The sequence below is a fragment of the Ciconia boyciana genome, chromosome 5 (assembly GCF_034638445.1).
Source record: "Ciconia boyciana chromosome 5, ASM3463844v1, whole genome shotgun sequence".
Lineage (NCBI taxonomy): Eukaryota > Metazoa > Chordata > Aves > Ciconiiformes > Ciconiidae > Ciconia > Ciconia boyciana.
In genome coordinates, this window is record NC_132938.1 from 84,339,710 (window position 1) to 84,362,873 (window position 23,164).

Sequence of the window (23,164 nt, forward strand, 5' to 3'; positions counted from 1 at the left end):
AGGGTAGTCTCCGCTCTATATAAAGCTTTTGGTCACCATATAAACTATGCTGCACTGTCCTCGCTGTGGCTCAACTAGGCTACCGAAGGTATAACAGATGATCCTTTCGTATCACCTCACCTCTTACCTACAGCAATGGCAGCTAGATACAAAGCAACAGAGGTAGGACCTTAGGGGTTATTAAAATATCCCCATGATTCTAGTACAAAATTAAAAAAACTTCTGCAGTTAGGAAATACTCCCACATCACAATAAGAAATGAAGGTTTGTTCACAATCATTTTCAGTTTAAGGTAGTTAGTTCAAGGTGAAAGATATTTACCTTAAGCTAGAAAGTTTAAGGATTTTTTTGGTTTTTTTTTAAATGCATTTCCTAAGGACATGAAGAAACTGCCACATGTGGGCTTGTGTTATACTCCAGTCCGCTTCTCTTAAGTCAAGCACAAACAAGCTTTCAAAGAACCTGAATGTCAGAACACATGGTTACTTTTCTTGAGAAGTCTCAAATCAACGCAGGAATATAGATTTACCCCTCTACTGTCATAAGCTTCCCAAGTGGTTTTCTGTGCTGTCAGTCTGAGTTCAGCACACGACAATACAGACCACATCCTTCTCTGTCAGGACAAAACATACCTCCTTTTCTGCCAACCGAGAAAATGTTTCTGTTGACTAACTCAGGCATCAAAAACACAACTACAGGTTTATGCCTCTCTCTGAGTTCCACGGTAAGGTCTCCTGTAGCATAATTATTCCTTCGCCAGCACATACGAGCCAAGAACTGAAAAGTACACACAAAAAAAAGTCCTTGTTGTCATAGTTAGGTCACACATCAACAAAAAAGTATGGCCAAGATACACCTATCAGAAGAGCCAAATGAGCAGAAGCTAACTGCAGATTCACCCCACAGTACTTCAATTTTATTGAACCGTATTCCCACACAGCACTTTCAGTACCAGATTCAAGTAACATCAGCTGATAGTAGCAAAGCCAGCTCAAGTTCTGCATTAAGCACACCTTCTTTAAAGGTGGCATAAGCACACGGCAGCCAGGACGCCGCCTGAAATCCTCTAGGCTAATGACCATTTCTGCCTGCAGTCGCATTAAACTTGCTGAAGAGTTATTTCAGTTTTATCCTCTCATAGGAAAGAAGTAGTGGGAAAACTAGTTGTAAGAGTCCTGCAACTTCAGTCGTGAAACGACCAGAGACTATGCTTTCACTTCATCTTGTTTCTTCCTCTCCCCAAGGAAGCAGCTTTCACACTAGGGCAAGCTAGAACACATGAACTACGAATTACTTGATTACTATCTACCTTCTTAACTCAGAAGTTTTTTTGCCCCAGAAGCACCCGCTCACTCCTTGCAGTAAGGACCTCTAACACAATTTGAACCTCGGTCTCTACGCTAACTCAACATAACTAGCACGCTACAGAAAATGCCTTTATTACCTGTTTTAAATTATAACCAACTTAGAGGTGAAAACATTCTTGAAGATTTTATGAAGAGGCAAGGACAAGGACCGATGCCTCCAAAGTTAACTAAGTACTAAGCAGTACCAAGTCTGTCCAATAAAACAGAGGCCAGACACAGATTCTGCTGCCTAAGCAAGAGCAGTTCTTTCAATCTTCACACCGCTGTCTTTGAATGAACATCAGGAACTGCTCCACAGGAGAAAAGAAGCCCTAAAATGGGAAAATAAAACACGCACCGTAAACACACTGTTCAAAGTTTCAACAGAAGGAAGTTTCGAGGGAACCAAGTTGTACTTCTGGACCCGTACTGGGAATGCAAGACAATTACATTGCTTCTACTGATGCACTAGAAATAATAAACAGCCTCCGCTGCTACCAGAGTATTTCAGAGATTCATGAACAACTGATTCAGTCATAGCTTACACACATCTGAAGTCAGACAAGCCATCCTTGATTTTTGAAGACGTTTTACCTGGGTACAGTTGGTCTCGTGAGCAAGAAGAGAATGTGTGATGAAATCACCAAAAGAAAAGTCAGCGCATCCTACTCTGAGAAGCAAGATACAATTGCTTAGTTCACACATACAAACCCAAAATACTGCTATACTGACAAAATTAATTTGCTAACTGCCTTTCCAAACAAGGCTATTAATAAATACCAAGTATTTTATTAATTTGACATACTGTGGAGTTGCACATGACAACTGCAGTTAAAATAAAGAAAAAAAAAAAAAGGAAAAGCTTTCAGTATTCAATAAGACAAGTGAAGTGCTGAAATATTTGTCTGATGGCAGAAAGCCCAGTCCACTTTTGGTCTTCCTACCTCACCACAGAAACCCGGCCACACAGACAGACACTGGTAGAAATGTCTTGTTCGTACATCCGTACCAGCTTCTGAAGCACAACCGAGCAGTTGTGTTAACATTCTGGATGTAATAATGTTAAACCGTTCCAAGGTTCACAAGGAAGTTAACACCAACACTAAGTACTTAAAGAACAACGTAACTGTGGCCATTAAGGAAAAAACCTACAGGACAAGCACCACCAAAAGCACTCTTTTGTTTAAATTTTGACAGCAGCTAATAAGGTAGCAGCTTCTTGCTACAATAAAGAACACATGCAAATATTTTGGAAAGCCATCAGGCCGTGTAATCATGTTTTTGCTTGCAAAACCAGAAATACCACAGGAACAACAACCAGAAGAGATATTTCCTTGAAGTATTACAGCTAATATAATCTGGAAGAGAGATCTGTGTCACTTGGAACCCAAGTTTCACTCCACCATTCCTAGGCAGGCCTGTCTTCATTTGGCTGAAACAGCGTTTTCTAGTTTCCCCCACAAGAAGGGAAAATGACATTTATTTCATCATGCAGGATCTACTTCTGCAGAGGAAGCAGAAGCACACCATGCTTCACACGACTGGAAACACAGCAACAGAAATTCTACAGGCCTAACACATACTCGGGGCAAGAAACAGGAACACTGGCCAAAAAAAAAAAAGAGTTCTGACAGCCAGGCGTTCCGCAGAAGGGCTGAGAGCTACAGAGGTCTCGCTGCAGCGCCAGCGCCGAGCACGCCCCGGGGCTGCGGGAAGCCCTCCTGGGCACGCAGCGCTCCGCACGGCGCGGGCGGCCGCTCTGCCCCCCGAGCGCGCCGCACGCGGGTGCCGGTCCGCAGCCCCGCAGCCGCCCGCGGACCCCCGCCGGGAGAAGGCCCGCGGGGGGGGCGGCTGCCGCCGCGGCACCGCGCTCCGACCTAGGCCCCGCGTGTGCGTCCGCGTCCGAAACCCGCTCCCGGCCGGGCGCGGGGCCGCGGGGGCCCGCCTGCCCTGCGGCAGGAGGGAGGGCGGGCGGGCTCCCCGCCAGGCCCCGGCCCCGCGGCCCGGGCTCGCCCCCGCGGCCGGGCGCTTCCCCGGGGCTCGGCCGCCGCCGCCTCCCCCCCCGACCCCGCGCACCCCTTTGTTCTGCGGCCCTCTCCCGCCCCTACCTCCAGGATGTCCTCCAACACGTACGCCTCCATCGCGGCGGCCGCCGCCTCCGCCCTGCCTCACCGCCGGGCCATGCCCCCCTCCCTCCCTCCCGCCCCCCGCCGTCGCCGGGACGGACGGACGGACGGGCTGCCGGCCGCCCGGCAGCAGCACGCTCGCTCCCCCCCGCTGTCAGCACGGGAACAGGAAATGGACTGTTCCACCCCGCGCAGGGCGGGCACCTACCACCCGAGCGCGGGGGGGGCGGCGGCCCCAGGGCAGCGCCGCCACGCTCCGCTCCGCTCCCCCCGCCCCAGCGCCCCGGGGACCGCCCCGCCGGCAGCCCCGGCCAGCGCCTCCGCCCGGCTCCTCCTTCGGGCTCTTCTGCTCCGGCCTCTGAGAGAGCACCTGAGTATTTAAAAAAAGGCAAGAAATAAGAAAGAAAGAAAGAAAAACAATCCTACCGAAACCAGCTCCTTTTTGTGTTTTGCGTAACGCGTTCCACCGCCCTTCCCAACATGAATTCAGTGCTTGGTGCTTCTCCTCACCTACCCCCTCCGCCACCCACGGGTGCAGCACAACCCGCCTGCCCGTCAGCGTTCCCAGCTCACACGCATTACCGGGAGCTTCCAAGCGCTGCCAAGGCCTGGAGCAACCCACCCCCTGCTCCCGAACCCGGGAGCGCTGGCTCGCCCAGCCCGAGCTCCACGAGGCCTCCCGGCACACGGGCCCGCTGCCAGCTGCCAGCCTCCGGGTGCCAAGAGGCCTGACCAGCGCTTTGGGTGCACATCAGCAACGCGGGGGACGCCTTAAGGTACATACCCGTTCTGACCCAATGAAGTTCACCCATCCACTTCAGGGGGTTTTCCTTGAGTCTATTTAGTGCCGTCCTATCCTAACCGCTCTTGATAACAAAGCACACGGCTCAAAAATGTAACAAAACCCCCAACCCTTAGATTAAGCACATCTATAGCACGGTCCACGTTTCCTTCTGTGCTATGATCTGGCTTCCCTTTCCAGCAAAACCTCCTAAAACCAACTAACCTGCCTTAAGTGCTGCACTATCAACTACTGCGTTTCCAACCGCCCCATCCCTTCCTCCTCCGCTGCTCGAGGGCAACGCAGGGTGGCAAGAATTCCAGAAATAGCCTGCGACTCCAGTAACAAAGGTACTGACCACGCGAAGCAAGGTCTCCACAAGGTAGCGTTGAGAACCATCATCATCTCCACACTTCTCCTCTGCTTCACCCTAAACATCAAGTGATAACTTGGACCAAGAAAAATGAAATTGTACATGCTCCTTCACACAGCAGGTGACAGAGATAACCATCGTGCACATAGCAGGTCAAAATCACTGAGCAATCGTATCTGCAGCTCTCAAAATACTTAAATTTTCCAGTTCAAAAAATAGGGCATAATAAATCTTGTCAACCCCCCCAAAATCTCCTCTCTCAAGAACTCATTTTAGCAGAGCACAAAAGGGTCTAATAGCCAATGGAATTAAATTCACATTTTGACTTGAAGAAATGCTAGTAGTAATCGCTTCTTTTAATCAACATCACCTTCTTCCAAAAAATGCTCTAATTGTAACAAATACTCTCATAACAGCAAGAATATTCTTACCTGGTTTTAGATAGCTGACCAGGCCGACTACTAACATCACAAAGAGAATTTCTAGTTCATCAGTCTAAATTTTAGGCACAGCTATGTTCTTCTGCTTAAAATTCTGTTCTTTAACCCCACAAATGGGAAATACACCCTTCTCACCCATGAGAGTCCCTCATTTCACACAAACTCTGCACCTGCTCAGGCAGTCCATATTATTTTTCCACTTTAGGGAACACCCCAGACTTTACACTGTTTCACTAGAATTCATTCAAGGAGCACCTCCTCTATGGGCTGTTCATCTCTGACACTGCCTAACTTGTCTCGAGCCTGCTGTCGGAACTTAGCATGTCCTACATAATTCATGTCACGGAAGAATTTTTATGCTATTCATCAAATACCTTACTGAACTGTGCCTGTTCAGCTGGTCAGGTTTCTTCTCAGAGGTACTACACTGGAAGAGTTATCTGATAAATCCAGCCATTACCATTTTGTCTGCTACTCAGCCAATTTTGGGGTTGATTTTTTTTTTTTAAGTTCTAAACAAAACTTAAAAAAAAAAAATCTAATAATTTATCATTATAGGAGGTTAACACTGAGGACAAGACAACATTTGCCAACATTTACCGTAGATTTCAAGCCACTTAGGTTTGTCTTAACAGTACTTGCTGCAGGATCACTTCTAGCAATGCCTTTAATGCCTTCCTGACTTCCTACCAAACTTTCTTGGGCACGTGTACCTATGGAAGCGAGAGCTCAGCTATCTCAAGTTAGATAGTCAAGAAGATTCGTAGAAGTCTTAGCTGCCTTGAGGAAAATGAATCATACAGACATCTACATATCGCAGCCTACTTTCCGTAGGAAAGTGTTGGCCGTGCAAAGAATCACAGGACAAAATTCCATGGTTCCTCTCGACTAGTGGTGTTAGGTCAGCATTCCTAATAACCTTAGCAGCCCCTTGCAACTGATCCTGTCTACGTGCAACCTAGCAATTATACACAAATGTTAGCCCGAGGACAAAGCTATCCCTGCCAACTTGAAGATTCCTTTAATAAAACAAACAAACAAAAAAAACCCACAAAAACAACCCCCACCAAACAAACAAAAATCAGCCACCACCTCCCACCTAACACTCATGTCTCAAAAGACTAGTTATTCAGTCTTCCGAGCATCAGAAAGAACTAACAGATACCTTATATTACTCAAAAAAAAAAAGGCATAAAACACACAACTTAGCACTGAGATTAAGATACTTCACATATGACAACACTGAAAACATTTTCAAATGGAAAGACAGGATAACAGAGGAACAAAACAAGTTGTCTGTTCCACACAAAGCAAACCGAATAGCATCACCTTCTCCATTTTTACAAAACAAGTGCAAGATTTTCAGGAGAAGGAGAAACAAGCTCACCTCCGGAGCTGAACCATTTCCCGTCCCACCTGGAAGACAACAGCGAGTTCTGTCTGCAAGAACATAACTTCATTTGCAAAACCATAACCCAACGAGTAATTCAGAGCTTCTCAAGTTGTGTTACGCCATCAGAAACACCACGAGGACTCAGGATCTACGCGTGAGCAACGAGGGCAGCAAACCACCTCACCAGCTAGATACTCCGCTGAAAGCAAGTCACACTCAGCATTTGTTTGCTTTCACACTCAAAATCCCGATACTCCAATCCCCTTCGTGCCTCTGTTGTTCCCTCACCTCCTCCTCTCTCCCAGCCCACCTTCATCTGCTGCCCGCTGGTGCAGGCTTAGAAAGAAGCATTCGCTTGCCAAATGACATCTACTACTTCACTTAGTACTTCAAAAAAATTTATAGTCTGGAATAGCAAATTCTAAAAAGCCTGCTCCCAACATTTTACTCGACACCACTATGAGACCTTCAGTAAAACATGAAGGCTTTAATGCAGGCTTCCATTCCGCTCCTGCAAGAAAGAGAGGTATCGAAGGGGGAAAAAACCAGCCAACCAAAAGAAACCTATTTAGATGTCCATGATTAATTTCTTTCTTATTTCTACTGTGCGACTTTGGGTTTTAAACGCAGGTCAGGAAATCTGTCTTGAAGTTTTGCAAAGGTGAACACAAATCCATTTCTTCCTCGCTTTCAAGTCCAGCTCTATGAATTACTTGAACTAGCTGTTTTTAGAAAAAAAACACATTATCTTTTTGAAACATCTCAGCTTCTATTTGAAAGCTTATTATCTTGATTTTGCCTTACTCTGAAGGGCATGACCGAGTCAGTACTGTCATCTATTACTATTCACTACTAAAAAGCAGCCTTCTGAACAAGCGGTACCTTAAAGCAAAGCAGCCGTCCAAGTCATGCACATCCATCATGTTTTCTTATTACGGTCCCTTACATTCTGTAAGCCTAAAACACAGAAAAGCCCTTATGTTCCCCACACAGAAGGTGGGAGAGTAAACATCTGAGGTGCAGCCTGAGGAGACAAACTTAGCACGGCACTGCTTCAAAACAGGGGAAAGAGAGTCCTATTTCAAGCTACGCTGAAGCGTGTTAGACCAAAGGGAATCCTGAGAGCGTATTCTGTGAGAGGCAAAGCCAGGGATGGGTACAAATCCAGGTAGGTTTACTCTATGCTATGTTCCCCATACAGCACTAGTAACTTAAACCAGGTGAAAGGCACATGATTTGACCAAAGGGAGAATAAAAGCATCCGCAAGAACACAGTTGTTCATGCAGGACGAAGTACAGAGCAGAGCTATAAATGCTCACGAGCTTGACAGAGGACCGTTTTTAAAAAGATTCCTAGTTCAATCTTCCAGTGCCACGCAGGCCACCACCAATTTTGAACTGTCATCGCTCGGATTACGTCACCCTGAATCACAAGCGTTTTAACAATTGATCCGAGACAGATTCTGGCACCCAGAAATGTAAGCATTTGGACAATTGATCAGACAATTCCCACTCTTATATCACAAAAGTACATTGTTATCTATTTGCAGCTGATCAAGCAGTACTGGTCACCAACCGTCCCAAAGCATATAAACACACTTTTTTTGTGCGTTTTCGGAGTCACAGAGCTCAGCGCCAAGGTTGGGTTGTTTAAACCGTGTCCCATGCGGATGCTAACCCCTTGTTCAGCAAAACCATGAGGTGCATTTTGAGATGGAAAAAATAGAGTTGAAAACAGCCCTTCAATACAGTCCAAAGTATCTCTCAGTTATCCCCTTCAGCATGGCTTTCCCAAGTATTTCTCTTTCCAGCGGTAGGTAGACAGTCCTAACAAGATGACAACAGACAGAATCAAAAAATTCCTGAGACACTTCAGACCAAATAGCAGGGCAGGTTTCCAGCCGAAATTTTGTGATGCTCTGATTTTCCGCTAAGTGTGGAGTGCTAAGAGGCAAAAAGCCTACCATGGTCACGTGAAATACCTTGCAAACTGAGGCGTATCTCACAAACAAAACGTATTTCAACATGTTGAATATGGCAGGATACGCTTGCAAAGAGAAGACTGTCGTTTCATATGGATTACAAATACCCATGAAATGAGAAAACTCAATTAATCCTCAAAGGGGAAAATTCCATCATTAAAACTTTCAAATGACCAAATTTCCTCTCCTAACACAAAACAAAAAACCGTAAGATACACGAGCACTTGTTTATATGCTAGAGCAACATTCGATGTCCAAGTAATAGTCAGATAGCTTTTTCAAAGGCTGCTTCAAACTTGTGCTTGAAAGACTACGTGGGTGAGAAGCACATCCAAGTTTGCAGCAGTAAAGCAGCTAATATGGTGGTACAGGATCTAGGAACTCAACCCATTATAGATTCTGTCCCGAGCGCTACCATTGGTACTGGGAGAGCACTGCTAGTACTGCTGAAGGGGAGAGCAAAAAACCACGTCTAAGACAAGAAATCACCTACAGAATAATCAACAAAAAATCAGTCAAATGTCTCCACAAGTCATCACACGCTGAAGGGATGACTTTTTGTAGGCTGGACTTTCTTTATTCTGTCTTAAAGGCTGCAGAAGTGGATCACCAAAACAGCACTTCAGATGCAACAACCTCATAAAAATCTAGGAAGCCAGTGTCCATCTACAACAGATGCAGGTACTGAAGCTATTCTGTATTAAAGAACATGCAGTCAGCAAAATTATCTTAAAGATAGCACAGGGAAAAGAAAAAAAAAAAAGAAACCTAACTTAATTGGGAGACACACTAACAGGTAAACAACCCAAAATTACACACTACAATTATCCACCACCTAGTGTACCTCTCCTCCTCCTGCTGATACTAGCTTTCAGCTTCGCGTTGGGTCCATTTCTTCCTTGTTTAGAGAGCGGCGATACTCCTACCACCTTCATTTTGCTGGACTGAGCCAAGTTCTTCCTATCTGCTCTCAGAGTAAAAAAAGAGTTTTTCAAAAAGTCCTCTACAACAAAGTCAGAACTGAATGTTTCCCCAAACAGACACCCCTAAGGGTACACGCTATTCCCGATAAGCTCATCACCTTGTAAAATTGCAGTAGTATTTATCAAGCTTCATTAGGAACGACATCCCCACCTGTGCATACACCTTTCATCAGTCCATCGTATCAGCAGCTAGTTCAGATAGCCACTAGGACACTGAACATGTTCTTCTCTGCTACTTCTCATATCGTCTGTCGTCTTTGTTTCTCAATACAAAAATCTTGTTATACCGCAAACGCATGACCTCTGCTTGGTAGTAGTTTGCATCATTTGTCACTTGGTGCGTTGTGTCAAGTCCCTTAGTTCTATGTCAATACCAAAAAAAGACCTTTAAAACTACTGTTTCAGCTTCTCTCTCCAGACAGTCCCAAACTCCTTACCCTTGATCCTCGGTGGTCAGTGATTACATAAAATCAGGTCAGTCCGAAACCAAACCTCAGGAACCATCTGAAGTCACGACCCCCATCTGCTTCTTCTATTTTCACATAGTATTTTGTTTTCTTTTTCTTCACTTCTTACAGCAATCACATCTCCACAGCTGTCCGCCTGACTAAATTTCCAACATCCTTCAGGTCAGTGCTTTAGTGAATTTCAAATCAAAGAAATCTACTTTCTTCCTTTAATTTTTATTATTGGGGGTGGGGGTACGTGGGGACAGTGGGCTTTAACCTGATAAACTCTACCATTTTTAACACATACTTTCATTCTAATTTCTTCTTATTCTTTTATCCTTATAACTCAGTGTCTCTTTCCGAGCATTTCAGACTTTTCAGCCGAAAACTGCAGCGGAGCACTGACTGAGTTTTACCACCACAAGATGATCCTTGCTGCCCATCCTTCCTATCACACCACTCTTCTTCCAGCTCCGTTACCTCCCACAGATAAGGAAGCCTCCATAACGAATCCACGTATTTTTCTTCTGTAACAACTTTTTTGATTGTCCAAGATTATTTCCCACTCAAAAACTTAAGCTTTCTCCCAAGACAGATCTTTCATTTCTGTCCAGCATATTCTTCACTTGGCCTAGAGCAGCAGCAAGGCATTCAAGACTCTTCTGCCACATTCAGTATTTTCTGACAATTTAGTTTTACTCGTCTGGGTAAGCATATAAAGCTGGAGAGGATGAAATTCTATTCCTTCAGGGGCCTTAACACGGTATCCTTGAGGCCTCGGTTTTCCACAGCTCCAAGGAAACCAGTGTCTTTGAAAGGTGTCTGTACTTAACTACCTTTCAAAGTGCCAAGAGAAAGCCATCCCGAGCTTTTTATGTCAATTTAAAAGACTGCATAAAACTAAAAAGGTTTAAAGACTGACTGTTGACAACGGACTTAGATGTTTATAACCTGTCTGACGGAATAAAGCTGCCCAATTCCCTTCGCAGAAGCACTACGCTAGCGACGTATACTTGCCAGCTTGCATGAACTATCAGGTTCTGGTGGGATCACGGAAGATGACGACTCCATATGCAGACAACCCTCTTCAAACAGATACTATCTCCTCCCAGTAATAGTTGGGGGATTTCAGCATTCACGCTGCATTGCCATTTCATAAAAGATTTCTCATTCAAGGGTCAGTAAAAAAAAGGCAATCACTTCCACAACTGAAAAAAGTTAGCAACATAATGCCAGGAAGCTAAGGAAACTATAAAGCTTCACCGTCAGCACATACAAGCTCAAAGCAAAAGCATCCAGCTTACAGCCCTTTTTCCAGGCACTCTCAAGACACGGGATGTCAAAAGCCAGCTCTGTCTAAAGTGAGATTGCACCCCTCACGTCAAGGGTCATAAGTTAACAGTGTTAAATCCTGTTAGCAGCCTCTCATTCTTACACCATCAATCTCTAAACAGAAGGTAGATGTACAATATAGAAGTGTTTCTGAAATAAGTCTTCGTCTATGCCCAACTGAAACCGACATCTACAGAGAGTTTTATAGCGTAGCAAGTAAGCAGCATTCCGGCACCCAGCGAGAGAAACGCTTCTCATCAGCCAAAAGCCTTCTTCCCCAGTAAGTGCTTACATCAGCCCCATTATTTTGGATTTCAATTCTGTAAGTCAAATCTAAGTACGGAAAAAGGAGGAAAGAAAATACCTTTACTCATCCATAGCATTGTCCTGAAGAGGAACTCAGCTGGAACACCAGTAGAAAGCAACTGTGTCAAGACACGTTCCCACGGTTCTGCCTTCCCATTTATGCAGCATGTTTTCTCTCTTATTAGAGGAGCTCCTACAGTTTTGCTATGGAGGAACTGCCCAATACGAAGGCAAACAAAACCGACACAAAGGTGCAAAAGTGAGACAAAATTACATAGCATTACATAAGCATTTTAAACGTGTTTTTCATCTGAACTGTAAGATTACTGGCACAATTTTTTCTCTAAGGGGAGCTTTCGATAAGAGAGCTTCCTTTAAGTTCTCTGCTTTAAGTAGTCCGTGTTCTCACTGACTATGCTACGTTCCAAGCCTTTAGTACAAGAAGTTTCAACGCACTGAAAAAATCTGGTTTTGGGCGAAACACAAGTAAGTTGGGGAACATGTTCAGAAAATACAACAATTTGGGATAGGGAGGATCCTTCTTCAAACAAAGTAAAATATATTCCTTTCTCATTCTGCACATGAAATATTGGTGACAGGAAAGCTACGTATCATATAAGCAGCATTCGAATAGTCTCTAAATAGAGTAATAGTTTCTCACATGTAGGAGTCACATCCAGTCCAACAACGTTCACACTAACGCCTCTCGAATTCTAAGACAGGTACTAACCCACAGTATCTTCACGTTAGTGTGTGAAAATCTGAGTACAAGGTCCAAGCCATCCCCGTTTAACATATGCTCTATCTGTGCACTCTATTTGATATGCAAGTAAGAGAACACGCCTACTTCGGGAGAAGTTGCTCTATGTTCACCCGGTTAATATTGGCATGCAAGCTCCCAAATATAGACGCTTTCTCTTATACCTGCTGTAACACAACATATTTTTGGCAATTCTGGCTATGCACTCACAGAACACAAAGAACAAATAATAATGCAAGACTCAGTAGCCATAAAAAGGATGGAATGCAACATGCAGGAGGCTAGTTCCTTATTTCCAGTTCTTCAATCATCGAGCATACGTGAATACACATTGGAACTTGTCTAAGGTTTGAAATCTAAGCACTTTTTGCAGGTAACAGCTGTAAGCCACTGGAAGTTCTTGAATAGTTTAAGGGCAAATACACTCCCCGCAAAGAGTTAGGAAACCTTCAACCAGAAAAAGCCGCTTTCTAGAAGAAAGTCTCCTCCTCCTTTTTAAGTGGCCTAGTTCATCATTTTCTTCTATGCATAGTAATACAATTCAGTGAACATTGATATGAAGTATTTCCATGTCAAATTCTCATCCAGGACCTGCTGGATCAGGATGCCCCTGTCTCCCTTTTCCCAGCTGTGAGCCAGATAGTTGTTTCAACAGCTCTACATTCAGGTAGGCTGTTGGTAATGAACTTGGACTTGGTTAATATCACATTGTGAGACCTGTCCTAACCATTATGGAAACAAGCAGGACCCATAACAATGTAGTTTATGTTTCTTTCTTTTACAAAGCTCTCAATAATCAGAGTTACTTAGCTGGCATCTTCAGGTTGACAGACTAAATCAGCTAGAAAACTTACTCCATTCGTTGACAGCAATACCAAGCCTGGAATTTAACAGAGCGCAAGCTGGTAGAAAAAGCTGAAGAAAGAAAAATATATAAACTGACTAAAAACAATGAGCGACTTGTGTTCTCTATATTCTTTTAATATGGTTGTTCACTTCCTGTTTCATCTGAAGTTACTTGGAAGATCAAGACAGACTGGGGACCACAGAGCAGAACTCACAGCATTTACTATCAGTATAGCTGAACCAGCCGCCCGACTGAAATACTTCTAGCTGAACACTGCCTGTTCGCTGGAGTTCAGTACCTCCTGTTCCCCACCTCTTCTTTGTTGTGTCTTCAGAAATCCAATCACAGGTTCAGTTTATCTCAGATTACCAGAAGAAAGATACAACAATCAACTCACAAAGATTTGCCCTTCTCAATTCAGGACGCACTCACAGCAAGAGCCTGATTTTAGCCCAAGACCAACCCTAAAGGCTTTCAGGAGTCCAACACCAAAAAGTCTTCAGCTGCCTTGAACAGCATAGCTAGACAACTCACCACTCTGACAGCTGACGTCCCCTTTCAACCCAACATAAAAGCACTCCCCTCCCGTAGAAAAACCTCTTCCCCTCCACCGGCATTTAAATTAAATCATACACACAGAGCCTAAAGGAATTATTTTACTATGACAAAAGTTAATAAATGCATTGGAAGTTCACAAAAAGTTAAAAAAAAATCATTTAAATATGTCCCAGACTGTGTGCACGATACTTTTGTTACAAAATCAATTGCTCAAGATATTTTTCTATTGACAAGTAATCCAATGGTTTGGAAAGTCTGCATACTCTGCAATACCCATCTCTGGATTACCGTGAAAGCCACCACCAAAGACATCTGCTTTTCTTGAAAACATTTTGGGTTTTTTTAGATGTAAAAATAGGGTTTTTTAATTAAAGTTCATCGAGAGTACTACTATTAACCTTATTTCAAGTCTAGTTCACTCAAGGAAGCGCTTACTAGGTGGCACTACTTCACACACTTCTTCAAAACCAGTAACGTTGATGAAGTTACCGAGGGCAAAGAGATTTGCAACCTAAGCGAGGCTTTGGCCGTACACCGACATAACTAAGCGATGCTGGGACAGAACAGCACACAACGGTTCCAAAGCATGGGGGGAATTAGCATCTATATCGATTTCACAACAAACCCTGCACTTGGCAGAGCTGTTTTATCCATGCTGGGCTAAAGAGGGTATGCCAACTTCCACGTCGGTGAACAAGGCACGTCCTGAGCAGATATAACACCTCAGTTCCTGACTCCAAAGAAAAAAGAACCCAACAAAAAACTCCGCCCAGCTCTCTCCCCCTTCCCCACCTTTCGGACAGATCACAGGCCAGTGACCCGCTACAGAGATAGCTGGGAAGACATCAGGACAGTAATGCACGGCTGGGAATAGCTCAGAGGAAGAGATTCCCCCCTCTTGGCAGAGGTAAGCTATGCCATCAACTCGTCGCGTTATGCCACCCCATATCCCAAATATTTCTGCAGGACCCAACCTCGATGCACGTACTAGCATGTTTCTAAAAACCCAGCTCAACGCAAAGGCACAAGTACGTTTTCTCAACTCAAAGACACAAGTACATTTGGAGTGATTTTACACAGAAGTTGTGTAGAAGCATAAACATCTCCCCCACACGCCGGCTTCAGAAAAGCGCTTTTTCAAAGTTTAGCACATAAAGTTTGCCACTATATTTATCACTGAGGAGATCCTTTATCAAGCTGATGCTTCACAAAAATACCAGCACGCTGTTATGCCAACTTTCACTTCTGTTAGTGACGGAGATGGACAGAAGGCATATGTTCATCTATCTAGCAGACTGTTACGTTGAAAGCACTCTTTTTCTTTGAACTAGCTCGGTTATCGGTATTACGATTACCACACTGATCGCAATTGTGCTTTGGGACTATTTTACGCTAGTCAGTGTACAAAGCGACTCCTTTGCTGCGCTGCACTAAATGACGCAAAAGCGGCGATGGTGATACTCAGAAATGCAGCAACGTTTTAAGCAAATACTGCTCCGTTCCTCCCTTTCTCCCTACCCTTAATGTGCTGCTTTGAAGAACCTTAACAAATACCAGAGACAAAAAACATCAGTGCTGATTTTGTCTGGAGAAGCTTTCAAGTCATAAAGCTGCATGCAAAAAAAGATTTCTGCTCCATTTCTCCTTCCAGAACCGTGCCAGCCACTTTCAAATAGAAGATCCGAAGGCAGTGTCAAGTGGACTACTTTGCCCCTTGATACAAAGATTCTCACAGATCTGTACCATTCTTAACAATTCGAGTCCTCAAAGACAATGCAAGTGTTTCTCTGAGAGGCATTTACATGATTAGTTCCACCAAAAAAGGCAGTCCTCGTCCCTCCTCCCTGCCCAAGTTCCTGGCTCTCCGCTGTGTTAGCACAAGCTCTTGTGCGACTGCCTGACAAACTGCATCAAGGAACTGATCAACTGTCAACATGCTTATTCTGTTGCTGAGGTTTTTTCAACGAGATCATTTCCCAAGTGGCTGGGAGGAGCAATGAATGCCTTTTTTTTTTTGGCAGCCGTGCGCTCACTGCAACCTTCCTACAAGCCCAATTCCCCCGACTTCAGTGGGATTAGTACCCACGCTGACACAGAGGCTGAACAACACGGAGCACTTGAGGAAAAAAAACTAAGTCACATCATGACTTGAAATTTCAAACTTCATTAAAGCATTGTTCACCATTCTGTGGAGGAGAACAATTCACACCTGCAGAACAGCATAAAAAGGAAAATTCCACTGGCAAAGCATTTCAGGACAAGACTGAACAAAAGGAAAGAAATACGTGAAGTTTTGAAATGATAAAGCTCAGGGACACGAAAACATGAGAGTCACCAGATACCTGCCAAACAGAGAGGTACTGGGGACCTCCAGCTTCTCGTTAAATCAAGTGTTTAGTTCTGTTCTTGTGTGTGGGAAAAACTGGGAGGATAAAAACAACCTTCCTCCTCTTATCTCTGAATCACTCCCTGCCCTAGCAAGAGGTTTCAGATGTTCCCCTTCTGCTGAGGCTGTAATCCACAAAACAGTGCCTGCAAGGAAGGGCAGATGTACAGGCTTCAAAACAATCATTGCTGTCTTATTAGGGCAAGGGGGAACAAACCTGAGCTCAAATACGAGGGAGGGAGCCTCCTTAGCAGTAGAAAATCCTATTACTGTCCGAAAGATACCTTTAATATTAGCCTAAAAAAAAGAATCCAGACACTTAACTTCTTGACTCTTTCAAGTTGAACTTGAGGAGAACAGAGGCCAAAACCCCAAAGTGATGTTCTAAATAGCAACATTTCATCATACTTCTTAATACTCCAAACTTCTTTCTAGCTCTGCTTTCTAGCATCTGAACAGCTGCGTATTTGGACACGTTATCCCTTCTTGATGATTAACACCACCAAGACCTAAGATATTGGGGTGGGGCAGGGAAAAAATAAGATCAATGTTTATTTCAGCTCATTTCCTAGAATACACCATTATACTCCTAAGACTTGACGCTTCAGCTAAACACAGCAGAGGAAAAACACCTGCACATCAAACACCAGTAATCCGAATTTGTCAAAAACCGCTTTGGGTAACGCAAAATCATCATATTTACAACATTCAGCCTAAAAGAAAATAGTGCAAGCACATACAACGATATCTTAAAGACACGCTCGGTTTCGTGGCTGATTTTTAGCCTGGCGTACAACTATTACCTAATGTGAAAATAAGGTGACACAACAGTTAAGTAATACCTCCACATGGCTTTAGCTCTTTAGCTATAGCTATGAGCTTAGGATTGCATATCGGGGGGGGGGGAAACGTGGCTGAAAAACATCTGGAAAGCTGAAATAACCTCTCTGAGTACTGATTACCACAAAGCACTAACTGCTTAGTGAAAACACAAAGGAAATGCTGCCCTTCATTGGTCAAGCATATATTTTTTTCCAACTGTTCCTGTTGAGACTGCACTATGACTGCATAGAGGTCACCAGAATCCGCACACTAACACCAAGACACGTCTACCTTCACTGGTAAGGCTAACCACTTGTTTGGGAAGACTTTCTTCCCCCTCTGTACACACGTTATTTAAATGACCTTATCCAAACCATTTGCCAGCATTAAGTGCTTCCCCACCCACAAAATTAGTATTCTTTCTCGAAACATCAGAAGTCATTGACGTGACAGAAAAAGTCCCACATAGGTACAGAAGCTCTACAGATACAGCACATCTTCAAGATGTTATTTGAACTCGGTTACCTAAAATGCCATACCATCAAGAAACCAAAAGCACTTCTTCATTTCAGAAAGCAAGCAGAACGTCTAAGGCAGCCACGGATTCTGCCTCAAATGGCCTAAAAATCTAGTATCAAATTTGTGTGATTTTTTTTTTTAACTCAAAGTTAAAAGGGCTTGTTTCTTTAACGACAGAAACAAAGCCTTCTTACTTATCTCGGATCCGCAGCATTGATTTTTCAATTCCTAAATCCAATTTCCAAATCAGCTGTATCCTAAATAAGCACAAATAATTTTGTTTTTAAAACACAGATAGAGAAAGAAAACCAAACACACCTAACCCCATTTTGCCTTCAAATTTGACAGATGAGAAAATTCTCCCAGCTCAATCTCTTCCAGAGAAATCATTTTCTTTCAAGAACCAAATTACTAGCTTAAAATATGGGATGTTTGGCTCCAGCCTGCACACAGCAGTTATGTTTATAAGGACATTTCCTGGAGAAATATCTGAGGAAGTAAACAAATTCATGTGGCACCACCAATACCTAACTCCACCTTCTGCAGTGCTCATTTTATGCAGGAGGTTTCTTTTTAAACCCAGATATTCGCCAATTAACTTCAACCGTGTAGAGCAGGCAAAAAAATCTTTAAGATTTTCTTTTTTTACAAAATACGCACTGTGTGTAACCAGACACCATTTGTCAGCTCTGCATACCTAGCCTCTTTGCCACGCACATAAAGACGCTACTCCAACTTTGCTTGCCACCTCAGCCAGTCGGCAGTGCCCTCCATCTCCTACCTAGCACCGGAATTCCAGTAATGCAGCCCCCTTCGATCCCGGGCACGTGCCAGTCATCATCCCCAGGGTGATGCCAGTCGTGACAGAGGTGGTTAGCAGGGAATGGCGAAGCCAGCCAAATCATTATTCCAGTTCTCCAAACTGATTTTGCTGGAACCTTGTCTAGGGAACAATAGGGGAGGGACGTTAAACATTTCTGGCTAATGCTTCCTGCGGCCAGCTACAGCAGATTTCACTTCTGTGAAACTCGGCTGTGGGATTCACCCACCAAGAGCCCTATCGGCCCTGTTATTCCAGGGATTTTTGAGAAACATCCTTCACACACTTCCAGGCAATCTCGAATTCTACTCGTCTTCAGAGACAATCGAGGGACGCTAACTCTCGACAGTTATATTACATCACAGAAGATAAAACCAAAATCTCACCCGTAACACCAACCCAGTTAAAATATCTTCTCTAAGAGCGGGTTTTGTGTTGGGAGTAGGTAACATACAGGCGAGAACTGGCGTTTCTGAAGCGTCACGATAAGGTTCTTTCGAGAGATGAAAGGACGTCTGCCACGGACCCTGCTGTGGCTCAGCTGCTTTTACAGTCACATCAGTTCAACTGATGTAAGGTTAACGATTGCTATACCAAGCTATCCATTGTAGTAACTATACTGATGAGGAAAATGCCAAAAATCACCTTAGGTCTTACACAAGTTTGGTTTTTTTCCTAAGGCCTTGGGTTTTTTTCACTATTATTTCTTCTTTTGAAGGGAAGAAACAAGACGGTACAGGCAAAAAACTGCCCAAGTAGACAGAAAGAAAAAATTTACAGCATAAACAACAAGCAGAATACGAGACTGAACTGTCCATCAGGCTGTCGCACGCTAACAAGGACAAAGCCCAATTAGTTGCATGTTTAGTCACATATTTGAAGACACAAGGAGACGGGAGTCACGGTAGCACAGAGAACGTATCATACAGTGGTCAAGCAAGACATACTGGCTCTCTAGCAGCCCTGCAGAACCCAAAAGCCTTATTCCAAGGGTCTAATTAAGACAGTTGGGATTCCAAAAAAAACCCTGTAAAATAAATTCTGTGTTTCAAATCAACAGCTTACCTTAACACTGAAGCTGTTAAAGCCTTTTACAATTTAAGTATTGCAATCGTGTGCCTGTGACACTCATAAAAATCACACCAGTAAGCCCAAGTTTTCAGATTAACACCTTACATCTGAAGCTAAAGAAGTTAAGAGTAGCTTCTTTGCTTGAAGAAATTTTAGAAGACTGGCCGTGTTTTGTTGTTTTATTTACTTCATCTTACTAGTTCAGTTCAATTTCTAATTCCGTTGCAGCTGAAAAAACAAAAATGAACTTTTATTTACAGCAGCTTTTTTACTTGAGGCCCAAGTAAAAAAAAATGCTTAAGAAACAGCCAAAACATCTCAAAAACATCCTTTGCACAGGGCAGCGCTTTCAGGTATAGCTAACATTATCAAGCATTATGTTGAGGAAAGCTAATTTGCACGTCATATGAGAATCCAGTAACAAACTATACCAGTCAGAAAAAATGAAAGAAAGAACAGAAATAAACACACACAAACCCAAGACTGATTTACATCTAATCATCACAAGACGTTTTGCTCACGGAGAAAACTGAACTTACAAACTCTTAAAATGGATACGATATTAGGAGAAGCAATTATAAACTTCACTGCCAGCAGCAAACATCCTGTAAGATCAAAGACTTGAAATAAGCTTGTGAACAGTTTTTATTACACAATTAAACCTTCCTGTGTTTAATAAGAGAAGCCCTAATGCACTCTGGACATCAGATTTTTAGGTAGCAACTTGCTACTAGCACTTGCTCATTTTTGCACTACTTCACTATTTATTGAAATGTTTAACAAAATCAGTACGTACAAGAACACTCCCAAGAAACCTGCATATTTAAGTTTTTTATCTGAGCCTGTTCAGAGGAACTGCTAAACCATGTTTTCACAAAAAAAAAAAAAGACCAAATAATAAATTTCCGAATCAACAGCAACTTTCCCAAGCTCCACATTATATGTCACCTTTCACTCATCTAACCTGCTCGCCCTCCCTCCACCACCCCCCCTTTTTTTTTTTTTGATTCATGTCCTGAAAATCATTCTTTTAAGCAGCTTGGAAGACAGACCTTTGACTTGACCTAAGGCACAAATTTGACAGGCAGTTTTCTTTGTTTCACATATTTACATATCGATAATAAGCCATGCTAAATGGGGGGTGGAGGGTACACTGTACAAAGCCCCAGCAAGAAGTAAAAGCAGCTTCCCATCGGGGATGCAACGAACAGACTTGCCCAAGAACACCGGCGTCGTCAGTGAGACTCCTCGCACAATTCTGATCGAGAACAGAGATGCACCTTCAGCTCACCCTTAAGCATCCGACAGGTCAACCGATTAAATTTTCCATATGTGCCACTGCACCTATCCAGTTTTTGCCTGAATGCAGGCTCCCTCCGAGTTACCACCTGACCAGAGCGGCACTGCAGTCCTATTTAACAGCAATACAGCTCCTTAAACAGCTTAAGAGACTACCTCTACGAGAACTGAACAATTTTGCTTGTTGTACACGATCGTTCATAAACTAAGGCCAGAATTCTGCCAGGAAGCATGCGAGCCGACCTCCTCCAGGATGTAACTTCTACTGTCATTTTTCTCTTACCTTAAGATTCCTCTTCCTGTGTACTGAAAAGAGTTGCCACTTTTTTTTATTAACTGGTGGTTTGGGAAAAGCCAATTTGCCATTTACAGACAGTACTGGACTGTGCTACCTAGAACCTCAGGTTTTTGGCAAGCAGCAATTTGCCGCAAATCCAAAAAGCAACCTTGGAGGTTGACATGAACATTTTAGTAAAGTTGTTGGTATGAAATAGCAATTTAACTTCTCCCAAAGCTCTATCCAGTGCCTATGCTTCCACACTGAGATCTAACGGAGTTTAGAAACAGACTGAGATGAAAACATCTGATTACAACTTTTTATTCCATTCCATCAGCTCAGCAACAACTGAGCCAAACAATGCCTTTCCACTCGTGGGGTTTGTGTGATTCAGTATCTGCCAGAGTTCCGACTGTAACTCCTTTGACTTGTTGCTGCTGTACTCCTGATTTTTAGAAGCTGTCTCATTAGCAGTCAAATCTACAAGTACCTCACCTCAGAGATTAGAGAAGCCTTAAATGTATTAAGCATGGGAAGGGCAAAAAATAGCCTCAGACAAACTGTTCTGAGTTAACAGACATCATGAACTGAATGGTTGGGAGGGAACACCATCTTATGCAGTGTTTCCACAATAGTTTCCATTTACAGCAAAACCATAAACTTAGATTTCTTTGTGTTTTTCATTTTATGTGCCTTCCAGACTGCCAGTAGTCAGAAGACCACAATCCAACTGCTGAAAGCCACACAAGCTATGCACATCTCAAATAAGTCTGAACTTAAAAAAAAAAAAATGTAAGCCCCAAACAAATAAAATTCCCACAGTAGAAAAACTTTTTTTTTTTTAAGCTTCTAAAAGCCAAAATTAAACATCAGGTTGCTTTCAGACAAGGAAAACTCCCTTTTGCTGAGGACACTCAAAACACATTTCCTCCCCAGGAGCTGCTGGGAACTACTTTGAAGTTAGATCCTCTACTCCATTAATCAGGCCATCCTCACGGTCACATTCCTAAAAACTGTGATTTCAGCTGTGCGTGTTCTACAAGCTGGATCATTTCATCCTGAAGTCAGTGGGAGAAAGACTAGGACATTTTTTTTGCAAGCAACCCGAATGATCAAGAAAAAGAATTATTATAAATGAAGCTGATACACGACAAAACGCATACTATCCTGAACTTCATAAACTCAGTATTAACAACTTATTTATCACTTACTTACCCCTGCTTAATATTTAATCCCAGACCACCCAGACTGGGAAAGCCTTCACTTTCTTTGAATAAAATGAAAACGCCGGGGAAGCTTCCAGATGCCAAAACTGCCTTGCCAGCTATTGGTATCTACAGCACACGTTTATTCTGTCAAAAAAAAGTGAAGTATTCTGCTGCTGCCTCATAACAGTTAAATGATCATTTGCTTTTTTATCTCTCTGCAGGTCTCAAAGAATATTGAATAGGTACCTATGGCCACGTAAGGCACCACACGCAAGCAAAGGCTCACCTCACCTAAGACCACATACATTCCTCGGTTGTCTCTGCCTTTCTCGCCACGCCATACGCGCTGTACCATTTGAAAGCTATCAGCTTAAGGAGCCATTTGGAAGAATGGCTATGGACCACAAATTAAACCTGCCTACGATTTTGCCAATAGGTCTGACTTTACACAAATCCTGTTGAAGGCTGCCGTCACGTGGAACTCATCTCAATGCTGAACTATCAACCGATGCATCTGCTAAGTCATTAGAGGGCCTTCGTGCCATCGCCAAACACCACCATAGCAAAAACCCCTGGACTGTGTTCAAGAGAGTAAAGAGAGTTCTTCACGTGTCTGTAGGACCGCCGGGTAGCACAGTTCAGCACGTAACCATGGCTGCCTACCTTACAAGTTTTGCACCTCAAAAACATCTACCTACAAGATGATATTCGCTTTCCTAAAAATAAACACTACAGAAACAAAATGCCAGGCATAATTACTTGTTAACTGAGACACACTCATTGTGTGCAGTTTATCTCACAGAAGCTGGGAAAAAACGCTTCTTGTATCAACTTCTGCAGCAAGAAAACGCAGAGTGCTGCTTAACCGTGGAAAAACCTCTCACCATCTTAGCCCAGCCCTTCCTTAAACATATCGGACTCTTCCTTCCCTTTCTTCCTGCTCATTTTAATTTCTAACACAAAAGTAGATATACCACCTAAAAGCGAAACCACTTAGGAATAAAGTTCCAAGAAAAGCTTACAAACTTGAGGTGGTCTTTTTGGAGGACGCTATTAAATGAAGCGGAAGTGAACATTCAGCTTGGA

General features: G+C 43.3%; 1 protein-coding gene across 4 annotated transcripts in view; it reads right to left on the reverse strand.

Moving 5' to 3' along the window:
* Window positions 1-23,164, reverse strand: part of ANKRD17 (ankyrin repeat domain 17) — a 98,049-nt gene that overhangs the window by 73,310 nt on the left and 1,575 nt on the right. Inside the window, exon 1 of one of the 4 annotated variants that reach the window (XM_072861136.1) lies at window positions 3,455-3,542. The exons of the other annotated variants lie outside the window; for them this stretch is intronic. Within the exon in view, the coding sequence (XP_072717237.1) occupies window positions 3,455-3,487 (33 nt within the window). The 5' untranslated portion in view covers window positions 3,488-3,542. Of the gene's footprint in view, window positions 1-3,454; window positions 3,543-23,164 lie in introns of those variants that run through there. 4 annotated transcript variants of the gene reach the window in all.